The 18874-nt window shown below is 33.6% G+C and overlaps 2 protein-coding genes across 3 annotated transcripts; both read left to right on the top strand.

Annotated features, from left to right (window-relative positions):
• Positions 1–6916: 6916 nt before the first annotated feature.
• LOC107860184 lies at positions 6917–10567 on the top strand. The gene is made up of 9 exons (XM_016705457.2): positions 6917–7491; positions 7586–7773; positions 8372–8647; positions 8738–8796; positions 9030–9066; positions 9153–9224; positions 9311–9461; positions 9544–9708; positions 9803–10567. The coding sequence occupies exons 1-9, from the start codon at positions 7303–7305 to the stop codon at positions 10160–10162; spliced, it is 1497 nt and encodes a 498-aa protein (XP_016560943.2). The 5' UTR covers positions 6917–7302; the 3' UTR covers positions 10163–10567.
• Positions 10568–12282: 1715 nt separating this feature from the next.
• Positions 12283–17851, top strand: LOC107860186. 2 transcript variants are annotated; one of them, XM_016705459.2, is made up of 3 exons: positions 12283–12799; positions 14548–15125; positions 16726–17851. In XM_016705459.2, exons 2-3 carry the CDS (start codon positions 14574–14576, stop codon positions 17575–17577), a joined length of 1404 nt encoding a protein of 467 aa, XP_016560945.2. In that variant the 5' UTR covers positions 12283–12799; positions 14548–14573; the 3' UTR covers positions 17578–17851. The 2 variants fall into 2 exon arrangements, with proteins under 2 accessions (XP_016560945.2, XP_016560944.2); XM_016705458.2 differs by having other exon boundaries at positions 12289–12799; positions 14545–15125.
• The last annotated feature ends 1023 nt before the right edge of the window (positions 17852–18874 follow it).

Below are 18874 nucleotides of genomic sequence, written 5' to 3'. Positions count from 1 at the left end.
TTACAAATGTGCTACCAAATTCCTTTTAATAAATACTTTATTTGGTTCAAAATAAGTGAATTTTTGAGTTATTTTTTAATATTAAAAATAAGTAAATTGTTCATTCTTAAATAGACAAATTGAAAATTTCTTTCAATTTTACCCGTTATTTATACTTTTTAGGTTATGTGTTCCAAGAACTTAATTAACTTTATTTTATTGTGACTAAAATTTCAGGAGCAGTTTGATAAAATCTAAAAGAGTAAAAATGAAAAGTAAATTACTACAATTTATGTGTTATAGCGGACACTTTTTTATTGAAAAGAAAGACGTTTGGTAAACTTGTAAAAATACTTTATAAAGAAGCAGAAACAATTTTTTTGATTCTGAGAAGAAGCAGAAGCGGAAAATTATTTTTTTATGACAAAAATATTTCTATCACTTATACACAATACACATATATCTTATAAGTTTGATTGTTGTTTAGTTTTAGAATTTCATACTTTATGTTTAAATCATACTTCTTTATTTTATTCTATTATTTATATATTATTATTTTATTTTTCACTTATTTTCTTTAAATAAAATCGAAAATATCATTGATGATGATCGCAGAATATATAATTCTTTATTTTTTATTATTAATTAAATGACAAACGAGTCATGTTGCAAGATCAAATGATATTTTGGCAACACTTTTATATTTTGTTCTCAAATATTTAATTTTAAATAAATAATTTAAAATATTATACATATTTAATATAAATTTTCTCTATAAAATGATTTTAATAGTAAAAGTCTATTAATGCATGTCATTTTTGATCGTTTTTCTCTTAAAAGCATTTCTTGAAAAAGACTATTCAAACACAATCTGTTTATCAAAATTTATCAAACACAATTTTTTTTTCCTCTAAACTTGTCTCTAAGACTCACTTTAGCACTTTAACTTTATGAATAATTATTTACCCTCTTAAATAACTTTTAAATGAATTATATTACCTTCTTAATGGTTGACGTGACAAAAAAATAAATTAAAGAATTTTTTAATTATAAAAAAATATTACAAAAAATAAGTGAACCTCACTTTAAAATTTTCAGCCATTATTTTTTTCACTTCTTCCTCACACCCACCACCCCCGTGTCTTTTTCTTCCTCCCACCCCCCCCCCCCCCCATGTTTTATCCTTCCTTTATTTCTTTTCTTTTTTCACTTCTATCCACAAAAAATCTTCAATCAAATAAAAATTCATCAATGAGAACCTATCATACTAATAACTCCACCATGAGCTGCCAAAGTTAATTACCCTGGACCAAAAACTACCCACCAATGAGAATCATACTCAAAAAGTTCATAATTTGAGTAAATAAATCATCAATATCCATACTTGGTCCATCGAAATTCAAAACAAAATCACCAACTGATGGATCTTCCGATGATAACCAATACTCCGACGATGTCTAATCCACCATCATCATCTCAAATAATCTTTATGTATATACCTCAATTTTCAATTTTCCCACCAAATCCAATCAATCTTTTAACCAAAAAAAAGAAAAAAATTAAAATCTTACAGCTTCACCAAGAAAACACCAAATTCAGACACCCAATTAAATCCATTTGTCATTTCAAAGAACCCCAAAACTAAAAAAACAACCTAAAACCCTACAAATTCACCAAGAAAACACCAAATTTAGACATCCAATTGGATCAATTTGCCATTTCAAAGAGCCCTAAAACCTCAAAATTCACGAATTTCTCAACAACAAAAAAAAAAACTAAAATCCTACAAATTCACAAAGGAAACACCAAATTTGGACACCCAATTGGGGTGGGGGAGGGGGACTGAACAAGAGAGAAAATGGGATGGGGTGGGGCGTAGGGGAGGGGGGCGCAACAGTTGGCGGGGGTTGTGTGGGGGTGAAGAAGAAAGCTTGGGGAAGGAGGGTGGGGGTTGTGTGGCTTGCATGACAATGATGTGGCGCTGACTTAAGGCGAGTGTATTACACTCTCCATTGTGAGAGTGACATCACATTTTTAGGGTATATAATTTACTCAAAAGTTGTTTAGGAGGTAAATAATTATTAATAAAGTTAAAGTGTTAAAATAAGTTTTGATGACAAGTTCAGGTGGAAATTATGTCTTTTTCCTTTTTTAAAAACACTTTTTTAAACAAGTTATTTTATAAAATTACTTCTCAAATAAGCAATTTTCAAACAACAATTCCAAACAGATTCTTAATTTCTTTTTCTTAATAGGTGTGCATTGAGACAAAAGCTCACGTATTTTGGATTAGATGGATTAGCATATTTTCATATTTAATAAATAGTGGTGATTACCCGCTATTACACACTATCAAATATACATAATTAATTTTACAAAAATTTATTAATAATCCAATAAATCAACAATAATAGTAATAATCCTTTAACATAATCTTTTCATATGATACATATACAATCTCTTTTTCTTTGTTTATAAGGAAACATCTATAGAAATTGTACATGTTTTGCTTCCTGTCACCAGTAACCCTAGACATGCTGTAATGCTTATTGTTCTCTTGTCAGTGAAATACCCAACGTATGGACTGTTGGAAACGAAGGTTTACGTTTACTTGATTGTTTGAAAACGAGATGTGAAGACAAGAATGTATAGTCGATCAAGAACAACAACACAATATACACGATGACATGACCAAAATTAAACTTATCTGTATCGAGTATTTATACCAAATTAATAAACGATGTACCATGAATGTCATGTGTTTGCATATAGATTTCTAGCACTGATTAGCTATAATTAATTAATTTATAATTTATAATTTTATTTTATTAAATTATTTAATCATTATAAGCTGTTCATTAATTAGAAATAAATAGCAAATGCTGATAAATACTTTTGTGGTGCACATAGGCGTTTGGTCATGAATTTTATTTATAATATTTTGAAATATATTTTCACTTTATTTCGAAATACTTGTTTGATCATAAATATTTCGAAATACGTTTTCACAATATCTACATTTTCGAAAAACTTGCACTTTTAAATTATTATTTTAAAAAGAAAAAAGATCTAAATTTTTTTTATTTTCATAAAATAACTCAATTTTCATAAGACTCTAAACTTTTTAAAACTTTTACTTTTTATTTATTTTTTAACTTAAAAGAATACTCCGTTTTCAAAATACTACTGTAAAACACAATTTTAACTTTATTTTCGACATTAAAAACATCAAATGAAGTGAATGTAATTTTGATTTTCACGGCAAAACGAATTATCCTTAGCTTTCCAAGTGTCAGGTTTGTATATTAATTGCAAATTGATTAGTTGGATAGCCCAAAAAGTTAATATAGGAGGCAAATAGGAGACTAAATCTATGTGATAGCCACATTTCTAACTTGATCGATATTTAATACTCCACGTACAACAAACACTTCATTCTTGTAGGAACTCCTACTAGTATATTTGAAAGCTGCATTGCGTGACTAGCTCGTGAGTGAATGGCTGCATCCATTGTCTCGAAATATGTCACACTCACACATTCAATCAACTTGTATGATTTCACAAAAAGTCTATTAATCAGTAACCACACCCCTACTGTTTCATAGAAACACGAAAGCCAGAAATAAATGAAGAATTTAAACAATGCGCCAAATCGTTTGTAGTAGTTCTCACAATATAATTATTAAGTACGCCACGAAATACTAACGTTGGAAGTATATACATGTCCAAATCTCTATATTGGCTTTCTCTATTATTGTGTGTACGTGTTAGATAATTATGTCAAGTATGTATCATAATTTTTTTGGTATATTGAAAAGACAAATAAATAGTCTAAAAACGTTCATAATATAATTAAGCTACAATATGGCTTGTCATAAAAGAAAGGCATAATACATATATAAACAGAACTTTTAACTTGACCTTAAATTATATCTATAACCTTCAATTTTAGGTGTGCACAAGTAGACCCTTACACTTGTATAAAGTCGAACAAGCAGACATATACGTCCTACGTTGGCATAATACACCTAGGATGCCATCAGAGACGGATTCAGGATCCGAACTCTTCGGATGCCAAGTGAACCAGAGTCTAGAAGTCAATAAATAGAGGTGAAATCGTGATTTGAAAATTGAGAGAATAGCGATAGTTTTTTTTTTTAAATTTGGATGAGAGAGATTAAATTATTTTTTAACAACTAAAGAAATTTAAAAAAAGGTCAAAAATAATAATTAATTATATAATTAAGTCAACTGTAATTAGCATAATATGTATGCAAAGCAGAAGTTACGCTGCCAACAAAGGTCGAACCCGTGACTTGCGAACTTAGGGCCACTAAAAAAGCGTCTTACCACTTGCACTAGATATCACTTTGATATAGTTGGTGACAGGTATATATATATACCTATATTGCTTTAAGAAAATGTTTGTTGCCAACAAAGGTCGAACCCGCGACCTTTGGGCCACTAAAAACTCACTTTATCACTTGCATTGGATATATGTCACTTTAATATTGTGGGTGGCAGATTTATTATTTGAATATATCAGTGTAAGAGAGTTTCCGTCGAAGTTTGCGGGTGGCGTGCCATCCTCATGGGCCTTAATAGATCCGCCCCTAGATGCCATGTAGGTCAAGAATTTGCCACGTAGGATGCCATATTGGACATATGTGTCTACTTATTTAACTTTATACAAATTTAAGGGTTTACTTGTGCACACCCAAAGTTGGAGGTCATAGATATGCTATGAAGTCAAGTTAAAAGGCATGTTTATGTATTGTGCCTAAAAGGAACTCCATTTTCTTTAGCTCATTTTCCAGATTAGTAAATTTTCTTCATGTTTGTGACCTTCATTTTCTAGAAAATTTACATGTTGATTTCTTCTTTCCATATATATATATATGTTTAATTGTGGTCTTGTTGGCTTGAAGCAAAATATTTAAGATCTTCAATAATAGCCCTAAGGGTGTACTACAAGTACTTCTCCCGTAAGCTTGACAACAAGTAGTTAGGTAAACTGTTTTCACTTTAGTTATCTGTATCCCAGTTCTTTCTCATACAATTATGTAACGGGACTTGAAATAGACAACATTCATTTTCCACAATCGTTTCTAAAAATTTCTCCAAAATCCGTATTTCCACTATTGAGTCTTTGACACTACCATCTATCTGTGTGTATAGTATAGTAGTTGGTGTTGTGTAAATATTGTGTATTTACACATATATTCTAATTCAACAAAAGCAAAGAAAAAGACCATATTTTCTCAATATATAGTCAAAAACTATCTTCCAATTGTTAAAAGTCATCCTATATATTCAGATGGTATATAAGCCGTCCATGTTGAAAGTTGGAAAATGAGCGAACTTTTGACTTTGCACCAATTAAGTGCCAAAAGTTCCTACATATTTACACTCAAATAATAAAGTTTCAACTATTTTAAGAACAGATACATATATACTTCCTGTACGTGCTTGTTTTCTGATTAGGATAAAAGGTTCATTGATTCACAGTGTTTGGACGTTGAATTATGAAACTCTATTTCCCTTTAACTATTTGTTTGGGAAAACCTTTCTTTTAAAAATATTTTGTTTGTCTTCAAACCACACCTTTAGGGATACTTCACAAAAACTTTCTTGGGAACACTAACCAAAATAGCCAAACATCTCTCCAAAAATATTTTTCCTAAATCTTTTTAGGAAACAGATATCCCAACACCTATTCAATTCTTTTTTTCCCCAAAAAAGTTGCACAAACGGGTGTCAGCATTTTAAAAAAAAGAAAAAGGATAAAGGGTAATTCGCTCTATATACGCAACTAAAGTAGCTTTTATTTAAAACACCAAATGAATACAAATTATTGTTGCAACAAAGTTAAACCGCGAAATTATTACTATTTCTCTCTCCTTCCACGATCTCTTTTACTTGTTCACAAGTCAATAAATACACAACTTATGTTTTCAATATTATAAAAAATTCTAATTCTTTACACATATTACAAAAATCTCACATGTACACAGAATGCTATGTATATGTTGGCTATGTTATGTATATTAATAGGGAGAAAGAGTAAAGTAATTAAAAAAGTGGAAGAAAGTGTAATTACTTTTAAAAGGTTGATATTTATATTATTTATACATAATTTAATCATATACTAATTTTTAATATATTTTTACTATTAACTACAGTTATTTCTAAATATTTTAAAAATATTTAATTTAGTATATTTAAAGAATAAAATAATAAAATTGAAATTATCTTTATTGTTTCTTAAGAGGCGTGTCAAGTAAATACTTAACGAGTAAAAATATTTTTTCAATAATTGTGATATTGGGGTACCTTGCATGGACCTATATGATTGTACGTGTGATAGCATCTACTATACCAGGAATATCAATGAACCCGATTATTGCAATTGCTCAGGATAGCCTTTTTTAGCTTCTAGGGTCTATTTCTTAGTTCAAGATCCCTCTTACTAACTGGAATCAAAGAATTAGTAGATCTGTTCCGTCCAAAATGGAAATGGGCTAGGGTTATGAACTTATAATCTGATGATCGAGTCGATTCTATGATTATAAGTTCATTCCATACCGGACCAGGCCGGAATAGGGTTATATACATTCTCATTATGAGAAGGGGCCATTCGGGCCTATCTAAATAGATACTATGTTTACATATGGATCCCTACATCGTTACATTCTAGTTTTAAGAAATACCTACTTTTTCATGCATATATATATAAATATCAGATAACTTTATTCACTAAAATTTATAGATAAATTAAAGAAAATATGTAAGTATAAAATGAAATGTGAAAAGAGGATAAATGAAGATGCACAAAAGTAAAAAAGGTAGAAAGTGATAGTTAAGTTTTCTTTTTGTGATGGAAAATACATCCATCCATAAAATATCGGGTGATGAAAGGAAAAAGAAAGCTTACGTAGAAAGAAAGAATAAGTGGATCAAAACCCAATTACACTTAAAAGATTTGGTCAAAATTAATAATCCCAATTTACTAGAGGGAGTCCGTTAATTCCGCACACTTTATAACCACTTGATGGATCTCCTTTCATTTCATTATATTATATTTCTCACTTAGTTCAATTGAGTTCTTTCTAGTGAAAAACAACAACAGAGATGCTAAGTAGGAGAATATTATTATCAATCCCACAACTCCTCTGTACAAACAAGAATAACCAAAAGTTTCTTACTAGCCACAAGCTATCCTAACCTTAATGACCAAGTCAAGGAATGAATTTTTCTCTTCTTTTATACCACTTTTATTTTTTATGTTTTGCCTATCAAAAATCAAGATCATAGTATATTATCATGCCGAAATCACATGGAAGGGTTCTTGTTCCTTTCCTTCTTTTATTAATTTCGACTAATATGGTCGCTCAGAAATCTCTTGTATTTGGTTTCATTGTTCGTGATGAGATTTCAAGAAGGCCTGATCCTTTTAGACACTTAAAGTCGTATGATGGAACTTATAATCTTGGTGACAAGCACTATTGGGCTGTAAGTTTTTGTTTCTAATGAGACAAAAGTTTGTTTTTATTGTTTAGCAAACTGAAGCTGCTGATATGTTTTTTTTTTTATTTTTTTTAAACAGTCTGCGGCTTTCACAGGCATACATGGATATGCAATTGCTGGGATTTGGTTATTAATTGGTTTAGGTTTTGGGAGTTACATGATTTTTAAGTATTTTCATGGAAGCCCAACTACTCCAGTTGTCGAGTATCCGCCTTCTTCCTACATTTTGATGTTCTCGCTGGTTGTCCTGTTTACCATCCTTGCCATGTAAGTGCTTTTGCTTGCTTATTTCTTGGTTACTACAAGTACTTTTTAACTAACTATAGTGTTCTGTTCCTATTTTGGAAAAAAAGAAATACACACGCGCTTATTTTAAAGATGACAAAGGAAGTTGTTTAGGAAAATAATATGTCATATTCATCAATAAATTAGTAAAAGAACACAAGTCAGTGTGTAGAAATTGAACTATGCTGGGGGAGCCAACCTTAAAGCTCCGGGTTCAACAGAACCTACTTTACAATATCACATTATCTTTATAGCAATGGTCAGTGTAGTATAGAAGTTAAAGTATGTACCAAACTAGGGGCGGAGTATAGGTTTGGCAAAAGTAAGCAAAGAGGATTATGATTCAAAACTCATAAACTGAGAACCTTGGGTCCGCGTCTGAATCAAACACATTTATTGTCCCTCATCTTATATTAATGATTATTAGTGACCTATATATACAACAAATTCATACAAAATGATTGCTCTTCTCAATTGGGAATTAAGTAATGGAGTATTACATTTTTGATATTTCATTCATGCTAAGTTTACCAGAAGAAGACTGGCTGATGTGTCTACTTCTTTTTGTTTTGTTTGGAAGAGCTGCAAGCAGTGTTGTTTTGGCTGCAAACAATGGTTTTGAACATAGAGTCGAAAGGCTTCGCCAAACAATTTTTGATGCTGGTGGGGATACTCGTCATACCATTAGAAGGGTTATAAAGGTTTTGCTAAGTATGCAAACTCTTTTAAGCCCTTACAATTCACAGGCAGACAAGATGTTGAACGTGATAACCCATAGGCTTCGAAGAGGATCTATTACGATTCAACAGTTTGTTGACAAAACCCGGCATGTAAGCAATGAAGCTATTAGAACTCTGTAAGTCACTGGTCTGAGTCATTGTGTGTCAGTCTTATGCTAGGTATCACATTTATATCTTCCTTAATACTATGCTCTGTTTGGCTGCAGATGCGTCACAAATATTGTTGTTGTCACTGTCAATTTGGTGCTTTTGGTTTGTGCATTAGGTGAGATTCTGTCACACTATACATAAAATTTTGAGTCTTTTAGAATTAAAGCTTATATTTGTACTTCCATGTTTGGATGTGAATTAAACTAGAGAGTTTGTGAATTATAAGCTGTTACACAATTACTACTTTTGCTAGCTATCGTCTTGCTATTGATTCTTTTTCCTTCTAACATACCTGTAAATCGATCATCAATGACATGGTTAGACTAATGGAATGCTGCTTTGGCTCAGTTTTGCTCGTTTGGCATTGGCCTCTTGGATTTATAATGTAAGCAAGATTTTTATACATATGTTTGACAAGAAATCACCTTTATATTCTCAACGCCTAATTAAACAGCTCTTATTAATTACTAGAATCATCTTCTGCTGCTGGATTTTGACGACTCTGAGTTGGGTGCTGACCGGCTTTGATTTCTTCTTCCACACGTGAGCGCAGATCCTTCTCTTCCTCTCAGTTCTTAAGTGTAATATTTTCGTTTTATGTACCGTGACTTTAGCAAATGCTAATGCAGCTTTGCAGAAGACACCTGCTCAGCTTTGGAGGATTTTCAGCAGAATCCTCAGAACAACAGCTTGCAAATTATACTTCCATGTGCAAGCTCGGAATCTTCAGACAAAATTTTGGTGCAGATTGGCTCCACTGTTCATAATTTCATTACTCAGGTACTGTTAAAAAAAGGGCAGCCCGGTGCACTAAAGCTAGGACAAAAAATTTATTTGTTTTCTTTGTGTTTCTGATTTCCAGCTAAATTATAAGCTGAGAGAGGTACAAGGATTTGGATTAAATGATAACGGGGGAAACAGCGTAGGAACAAGAGGAGTTTGCGACCCCTTCTCAGGTGCGCCTAGTTACAGCTTCACACCTGATCTCTGTCCTAAGGATACTATTCCAATTGCAGAACTGAAATATGTAAGTTACGAGCTTTATCGTACAGAACATGAATAAGTTATTTATGGCTCATGTCCAGTGAAAAATTCGCGATTTCTTTAATGTTTGCCTGTAGGTTCTGTCAAGAGTCACATGTTATGGAGAAAATTCAACAGGCAATTGTGCAAATGAAGGAAGATTCATTCCACAGGCCTCATCCATGATATTATTCGCTTACACGCAATCTGTTGAAGACCTCGTGGAAATATTCCCTGATCTGCAGAGCCTAAGTCATTGCTCCAAAGTAAGACAAGCGTTTGGCAACATTTTACAGTACCAGTGCAGGCCATTTAGACGTTCAGCACAAATACTATGGTCATCTATGTTGTCACTTTCCATTATCATGGTACTTCTGGTACTAACATTGACAGTAAAAGCTCATCAAGAAACCGGAAGAAGCTTCGATACGTGTTCCATTACTCCTAAATCATCCTAGAAGTACCAAAAAAACTTGCCCAATTGCAGTAATGTTTCTTCAGGCAAGGTAGATAATATATAGATGGTTTGCACATTTTTTTCTTTTGTATAGTTATAGTTGAAGTGTGCAGTATACTCATTCCCCCTGAAGTCGTAAGACGCCTAAAAATTGGGGGTAGTTGAAGTATACAGTATACTAATTCCCCCTGAAGTCGTAAGACGCCTAAAAATTGGGGGTTAAGTAACAGAAATAGAGAATTTCTACCAAACTTGTAGTTGATATATTGGTTCTTGTCATGTACTTACTGTACATATATTGGCATAAACAGTGATTGATGGTTACTCGAGGCTAAGTGTTGGCCATGTAAATTTGCATGTTTGTGATACTACTTAACTTATACGCCAGGTTTTAATTTTTGTTTTATTGTTGGATTGATCTGTTAATGTTAGTGGAATTTAAAAATGCAGACATTAACTAGGATTCTTTTTCTTTTTTTAGGGCGAAGTAGATAATTATATATCACTGCATCATAACAAAAAGACTATCATAATAAAAAGACTACAGAGAGATCGTTCGTGGTGTTGCCACATTGTTTTATACAAGTCACTACTAGCAGAAATACTATTGTTAGCACTAGTTGAGTATATTACAGAAGTAGATGGGTGCACCCATCTGGTAGCATAACCTCCTTGTTTCTCTGCTTCAAAAATATCCGTTAAACTCACAGGAGGCATCCAAAAAAGCTAAGCAGCAGTAGTGGTGGCCATCATAGCAAGACTATCAGCTAACCGCCAGTGCTGCCACATTGATAAAAATCACTCTGAAAAAATATTGCTCACATAGTTGCATTCGGTATTTACCCGAAACTGTATATAAGGGATGTATTTATCACATGGTTGAAATTAAGTGACATATATTCTACACTTTATTTAGATACTTTTTTAAAAAAAAAAAAAAAAAATTTTGTCCATCAATGATAAATTTCTCATTGTAGATAAAAGTGACTCAATAATATAAAAATTATTTACGGGGAGTATGAATATTAGTTAAAAGTCTCCTGTAAAGCATATATGATGATTGATGACAATGCATAACTGGAAGCCTCGTCGACCGCGGAAACTCGTGAAGCCTAATGTTAGTTGGCACCTTGTAGTACTATTTTCTCAGGTCAAGCACTTAACCAACTTATAGAAATTATTGAAAAATGATTCAAGTTTACGCATGATATTGCAAATAATACGTGTCTTGAAAATAAAGGACCACAAATAACTATATTAGGTAAATGGCACCTATTCATTGACTGACTGCCGGTGATGACAATAACTTCTTTTCTTTTGATAACAAGGATCCTTCACTGGATCAGTTTATAATTTGTAAATCACACACACACACAATATAAATCACACTAAATAAGCTTAGTGTGATGAAGTTGCCCCCCCTCCCACCCAAAAAAAAAAAAAATAGAGATAATATCGAATATAAATATCATATTTAAATGATTTTCTGCTCAATCAATTCAATAATCACCAAGTGACGTGATAATCAATACTTGCCAAGAAAAAAGATCTCGTGAAAACATTAGTGAATTGAATGGGCATCTTAAATTATTTGATACACATGCATTCATCAGTCATCAGTTGTCCATTGGCTATCTACTCAACGTGGAGCGCCTCAAACGGCAACAAGCATGTGTCTTTAACAAAGTCTAGTACCATCTCACCCCACACAAACCAACAACACAACATAAAGTCATAAACATGTACAATAATTTGTACTTACTACATTTTTTTTTCTCCTTAGGAAATTTAGGATACGCATACGCGGCATGCCACAGTTTTGATTTTATAGATTAATGCGACTCCACAAGTGGAGCAGATTTTATAGTGTTAGTTAATGCATTACCATATATATTTATTTTATAATCGTGATATTTGAATAATACTTGAGGGAACCTTAGTTTTATAAAATATATACATACCTGTCAAATTTGTCTACTAATTAAAACTTAAACAAATTTAAAAAAAATCAACCCATATTTTTATCTTCATTAATTAAATTAAGATTACATAATTTTTAATCCATTTCATCAACAACTACGCCACATTTTAAAATGGAGAATATAGTAATTAACGCAGATTTGAATGTGATGGCACTTGGCAAATGGCAGTGGAGATACAAGTAAATCATATGAAACATGAAAGAAAGAGTAATTAAACATTAAAGAATTTTAGTCATAGCAGTAACACTTAGAGAAGATGCTCTAGGGAGAGAGAGAGAGAGATCGTCAAAGGGAAGAGAAGTATAATAAACATAGATAGGTGGAATTGGGGGGGCCAAGGGAGGATCTTTGGTCTCAAGTTATCATCATTATTATTAACATTAACATTCCAAGATCCAATAAACTACTTACTCATTCTTTCTTTCTTAGTCATTAACCCTTATCTTCCCCTGCAATTTTGGGTTTGTTGGGGCAAGATTTTACAGAAATTAGATACCCAAATTAACCTTGCAACAGCTAGTCAAAACAGTAGACAGCTGATCTTAAGGAAATTGATCATATGCACACAACTTGATAATCAGCTCAAGTATATTGCTCAGCTGAACTGAAACATATGTTGACAGATTTCGTTCAATCTTCAGCTGGGCTGTTTTCAGGTAAGCAGACTTTGACTCTTATAGTTCCCCCTTTCCCTTTTTACTTGTTGCTTTCTGAAAATAAATTAATTTCCTAAGTATTTGTTACGAGTTTGTTGGCTTTTTGCTAATTGAGGTTCACAAATGGTGATTCTTTGTGGATCTTGAACTGATCGATTTAGCGTGGGGAATCTTAATAGCTCAGTTAGTTGCCTACCTAAACTATCGATTTAGCGTGTTGATGTCTCTGCTGAAACTTTTGCTTTCATATTAACTATTCCTCTAGGCATCTAAATCAAATGATGGTCAGGATCATAGAGGACTGCAAGTGCATTGATAACATACTATCTGTGTTACTATTATTATCTTTTTGCGATGAAGTTGCAATCTTTGTGTTGATATTGAGAAGCACATACTGTTCAAATACATTGTATCAGCAGTGGTTAAGCTAAGAAAAAATGAAAATGATGCAAACCTATAACCTTTCAAAACACGGGTCCTTTGGTAGGGTTCAGGGTGGCTCAAGGGTAGGATTAGTAGAACGTTTGCTTTAGGCTCCTAAAATATTGAGGTCTCAAAAATTTTAATAGTAAATTTTATGCTTGAAATAGTAATGAAGATTGTGAAATACATTTAGAAAAAGTATCTGAAAAAAATAAAGAAAGAAAAAGCTATCTAGTTTTTATCAGAAATATTTTAGAAATTTGAATTAAACAATTCAAACTACACCAAAAACAACTGATATGCAAGAACAAAAAAGACAACTCTAAATTATTACAATATTATTTTTGTATATATATCTATATATATTTAAGACCTTTTATTATTGAGATGCCCCTTTAAAGTGTATAAGAATAATGAAGAATATGGTGTATTGCTAATGTTTTAATATTAGTTGTGCTGAAATTTTTCTTATGCGGTTTATATCTCAATAACTTTAGGGGATTAGACCTCTATTTTGTAGAGCGTCTATCCAGACTTATATTAATTGTTGTTAGTCGTAGCTTTAGTTATTTATTTAGTTAGTATTAGTTTGTTTATAATTTTCCTTATTAGTAGTTATTGTTTAGTTAGGATACTTTATTAGTATTTCATTAGAAGTCTTCTTAATGTATGTAACTCTATTTGTTTTGCTTTTTCTTAAATAAGAAATTGTTCCAACTTATGGCCCTTATCTTCCAGGCTATATTCAATGTAAGATCGAATTCTGGCTATCTAATAAAGTTTTCTATAAGTAGAAGTTGCTATACTCAATGTAAGATCGAATTGTGGCGATCTAATAAAGTTTTCTATAAGTAGAAGTTAAAGATTTAAGAAGCTGAATGATGGAATTCTGGCGATCTAATAGAGCTTTCTATAAGTAGAAGTTAAGATTTTAGAAGCTGAATGTGCTCACTGATAAATCGAGGAGTTAAGATTTAAGCTGAATGTATGTTACATTTGTTTGTATGTATCTTTTGTTAGTGCTCATGAAATCCACTAGATTGAATTGCTGTTCAAATTATTGATTATGCATGTATTGTCAGCAGTTAAGTTTAACATAGTTATAAACTTCAGAAAACTTGATTTTAGTCCCTTTTTCCGCCTGTTCATGCAAGCTGCACTATTTCATTTATTTAGACTCATTCATATTTACTGAAAAACATGTGTGGATACATGCAGACCCAAATACATATTGTCTTTGTTATACTCCGCATATACATTTTCCTTGTTTGTATTGTGACTATAGTTCTGGATCTCCATTGGTTTGATTTTCTTTACTGCAGCAGTATCTTCAAGATAAAAAAGGAACAAAATGAGGTTCAAGAATAAATCAAGGAGCCCAACAACTTTACGTTGCAATGCAGGACGCAGATGCTCATTTTCAATTCTCGTATGGAGCATTGTTGGTTGCCTTCTTTTACTTCAGCTATACTCCTTTATTAGCCAAAAAGATGCACACTATGGGGGGGCACACTTACGTATAAACCAGCACCCTCACTTTCGCGAGCTTGAAGAGGTTGAGGAGGAAAATATACAGCTTCCACCACCAAGGAAGCGATCCCCACGTGCTGCCAAACGAAAGCCTAAGCGGCCAACCACCTTGATTGAAGAATTTCTTGATGAGTCTTCCCAGCTAAGGCATGTTTTTTTTCCTGGTCAAAGAACTGCTATAGATCCTCGTATGAGTTTTGAAAATGATACCTATTATTATTACCCTGGAAGAATGTGGTTGGATACTGAGGGAAACCCTATACAAGCTCATGGGGGAGGTATTCTATACGATCAGAGGACAAAAATGTATTATTGGTATGGAGAGTATAAAGATGGGCCAACATATCATGCTCACAAAAAAGGAGCAGCACGAGTAAGTTCTGGATTTCATACATTTTTTTTAGTTGTATATTATTGTTCTCTTTATTGAAACTGTTGTTCTGCCTCTTGTAACATCGGGAATTCTGTGCATCTCTCTTCTCTCTAAGTCTATATACATGTGAACTAGTATTGGAGCGAGCCGGGTGAAATGGAGGCTGGCATTCAGGGTACTGTGTGATAAGAATGTGTCACCAAGGCTTAAAGGTAAGTTCTATAGGATAGTGTTTAGACCTACATCGTTGTATGGGGACAAAGAGATAGTCAGTCAAGAACGCAGACATTTAGAAGATGAAGGTAGCACAGATGAGGATGCCTAAATGGATGTGTGGGCATACTAGGAGAAATAGGATTAGGAACGAATTTATACACGATAAGGTGGGAGCTGCCTCCACGGCGGACAAGATGACGGAAGCAAGACTGAGATGGTTTGACCATGTGAAGAGGAGGTGCACAGATGCACTAGTAAGGAGGTGTGAGAGGTTGGCTATAACATGTTTTAGGAGAGATAGAGATAGGTTGAAGAAGAACTGGGAGAGGTGATTACAGCTTACGGAGGACGTGACCCTAGATATGAAGGTATGGAGGTCAAAGATTAGGATAGAAGAGTAGTAGGTAGCCGAGTGTGTCAAAGCTGTGAGGCTACTCTACATTGCAAAGTTAAATGATCAGCAACCTCCTGTTACTCCTTAAACAGACAACACAACCTACTAATAACCAATTTCCTCTTTGTAAGGTTGTTCTACAGTAAGAACTGCATCCACGCTAACCATGTGAAGAAGGTTGCTTCTTCCGCACATGTGTACTCCATATCTTCGTCCATCCTAGCTTATTGCCATCATTTTTTTGTGAAGACTTAGGTAATTGGATCTCACCAAAACTATGCTTTAGAGGCCATGATTGGTTTTCTTGAACACATCACATGACATGTAATGCTGCTGTATTTTTTTGTTCTAAATATTTTCAGTATTCTCTTGTTGCTGGAAGTCAAATAAATGATCTGTATCCAAAAAAGAATACAAAAAAAGGATCTCAATGGAAATGTGCTGGTGCCTAGCTCCTTCCATCCATTTTATCCTCCTCGCCTTCTGTCATAGTGTAACTGAAATTTTATTGGACTCATCCTCTTCCTCCCATTCCCTACCCCGCAGTCATTCAACCAATCAATCAGAGTCAATTACCTAACAAAACAATCTTAAGCAATTTTTTAAAGCTCTTTGACACATAAGATTGCATTTGGAAGTCATTTTGGAGCACGGGTGCTTCTTAAAGGGACAGTTTGGTGTCAACCGTCTTAGATGAGTGACCTAATGGGATGATCCTTTAGATACAAGGGTAGAGTCAAATGTTGGCATGTATCATATGCATCGTACTACATGAGCTGTTCTTTTTATTTTATGCATAGGTTATACTTTTCCTTGGTTCCTAGATTGTTGCTCACTTATCCATTATGTAGATTAGTTCTGCAGTTTTCGCAAAGGTGATTTAATTTTGGTCTGGGATTATTTCTGCCTCTAACTTTTCAGTTTTTCCTTTTTTGAAAGTGGTAACCGTTAATTTTTCGGCTTTTCATACCTATTCTTTCTAACTTTCAGGTTGATGTTATCGGTGTTGGTTGCTATTCATCCAAAGATTTGTGGACGTGGAAAAATGAAGGCATTGTTTTGGCAGCAGAAGGAAATAACGAAACACATGACTTGTACAAATTAAATGTGCTGGAGAGGCCAAAAGTAATTTACAATGAGAAGACAGGTAAATATGTAATGTGGATGCATATTGATGATACAAACTACACGAAAGCTTCGGCTGGCGTTGCCATTAGCGACTACCCCACTGGTCCATTTGATTATCTGTACAGTAAACGGCCCCACGGATATGAAAGCAGGGACATGACACTCTTCAAAGATGAGGATGGTATAGCGTATCTTGTCTACTCCTCAGAGGACAACAGTGAGCTTCATATTGGTCCACTTAACGAAGAATACACAGACGCAACCCAAGCCATGAGAAGGGTTCTTGTTGGACAACACAGGGAAGCCCCTGCTTTGTTCAAGCATGAAGGGACCTATTACATGATCACATCGGGTTGTACTGGTTGGGCTCCGAACGAGGCCCTGGCTCATGCAGCTGAATCAATTATGGGGCCATGGGAGACCATTGGAAATCCATGCATTGGTGGGAACCAAGTTTTTAGACAAACAACTTTCTTTGCTCAGAGCACATTTGTGCTTCCTTTGCCTGAGCTACATGGTTCCTTTATTTTTATGGCAGATAGGTGGAATCCAGCTGACTTGAAGGATTCAAGGTATGTGTGGTTACCTTTAAGAGTGGCAGGGCCAGTAGACCAGCCTCTTGAGTACAATTTTGGTTTCCCCTTATGGTCCAGAGTGTCTATTTATTGGCATAAAAGATGGAGACTTCCTTATAGATGGCAGGAAATAATATGAGTAGAGGAATAGAGAATTAGTTGTACAATATGTTTTGCAATTTTTTGGTTTTCTAATAATTTTTCCATAGTTGTATATTAGTATTATTAGCATTTTTTTTCTTATTTCACCATAAAGAGTAACCAATTCCATGCAGCATAACAGTAGGTGTAAATATTTTAGATGTTAAACCGCTGTGCGCTATTCTCATCCTTGGCTACGTTTGCCGTAATAATGTAATTTTGGAGTTAGGATGACTGTTCTTGAGTGAAAACGAGCTCGCCTTTCTCCTTCATTTACAGTTTTTATATGTTTGATTGTAGTAGACGGGACGTATATTGAGCCGGGTCTATTGAAAACAACTTCTCTCCCTCACTTTTGAGGTAGAGGTATGGATTGCGTGCACTCTACTCCAGACCCCACTTTGTGAGAATACACTGAGTATGTTGTTATTGTTGACTATATTAGACAAGGCTTCACCACACTATTTTGTTTTCAGTAAAGTATTATCCAAGAGAAGAAAAAGTTAAAAGTTCTTAATGTGCAACCCCTTTTTATTAAAATGTGGCTGGTGCTGTGAAGAATCTAAAGAGGCCCTTCTTCGTTTGGAAGTAAAATAGGTGTTTTACTTACTTTTATTCAAACTTATAAGGTACCGTTTGTTTTTTTTAAAAAAAGCAATTAGCTGGAAATTAGTTCTTGCTGCAGCTCTCTAGTGAATTAAGTGAACAATCTCAACGACTGTTTTTTTTTTTTCAATCATACAAGTGTTGCCTTTTAACCAAAACAACGTAATGAAGGAAGAGATAGGACACAATCCTTATTTTTCTTAATTTGGTTATCTTTATTAGCTTTGCCGTTTTTCATGAGGCGAGAGTCTGAAGCAACTTCTCTACTCCACTAAGATAAGAATAAGGTAATGCGCATTTCACCCTCCCCAGACCCCATTTGTGAACTACATTAGGGGCAATGTTGTTGTTGTTGTTGTTGTATAGAACATAATTATAATTAATTAGAAGCTTTGTTTATCATCCCCCTTTGTATTTTTGTCTCCAAGAAAATGGTGCCCTCCCTTATCGGAGAAGACAAAAATTCCTTGGAATTTTTATTCCCCAGACCGATTTGTATCCATGAGTAGTTGTGCTATCGCTCTCTGTTGAATTAATTATTAAAAAAAACACCTCTTTCTGGGTCATAACTCACTTTCACATTGTGCAGCAGTGCAATTACGTAATAATAAATTCATCATACAATAAAGTATAAACAAGATGATAACATAAAGAGTTTCCTCCATCAGATGCCTAATAGACGCAACACT

The sequence above is a fragment of the Capsicum annuum genome, chromosome 2 (assembly GCF_002878395.1).
Source record: "Capsicum annuum cultivar UCD-10X-F1 chromosome 2, UCD10Xv1.1, whole genome shotgun sequence".
Lineage (NCBI taxonomy): Eukaryota > Viridiplantae > Streptophyta > Magnoliopsida > Solanales > Solanaceae > Capsicum > Capsicum annuum.
Note: the sequence above shows the minus strand (reverse complement) of the source record. Positions and strands in the feature narration are given on the sequence as shown.

Bases quoted from the DNA above. Each gene is read 5' to 3' on its own strand.
- LOC107860184 (XM_016705457.2), top strand. From the start codon at position 7,303: ATGCCGAAATCACATGGAAGGGTTCTTGTTCCTTTCCTTCTTTTATTA. The intron at 7,492-7,585 runs GTAAGTTTTTGT...TTTTTTAAACAG, and splicing joins GTGACAAGCACTATTGGGCT to TCTGCGGCTTTCACAGGCAT. The intron at 8,797-9,029 runs GTGAGATTCTGT...GCTTTGGCTCAG, and splicing joins GCTTTTGGTTTGTGCATTAG to TTTTGCTCGTTTGGCATTGG.
- LOC107860186 (XM_016705459.2), top strand. From the start codon at position 14,574: ATGAGGTTCAAGAATAAATCAAGGAGCCCAACAACTTTACGTTGCAAT. The intron at 15,126-16,725 runs GTAAGTTCTGGA...TCTAACTTTCAG, and splicing joins ACAAAAAAGGAGCAGCACGA to GTTGATGTTATCGGTGTTGG.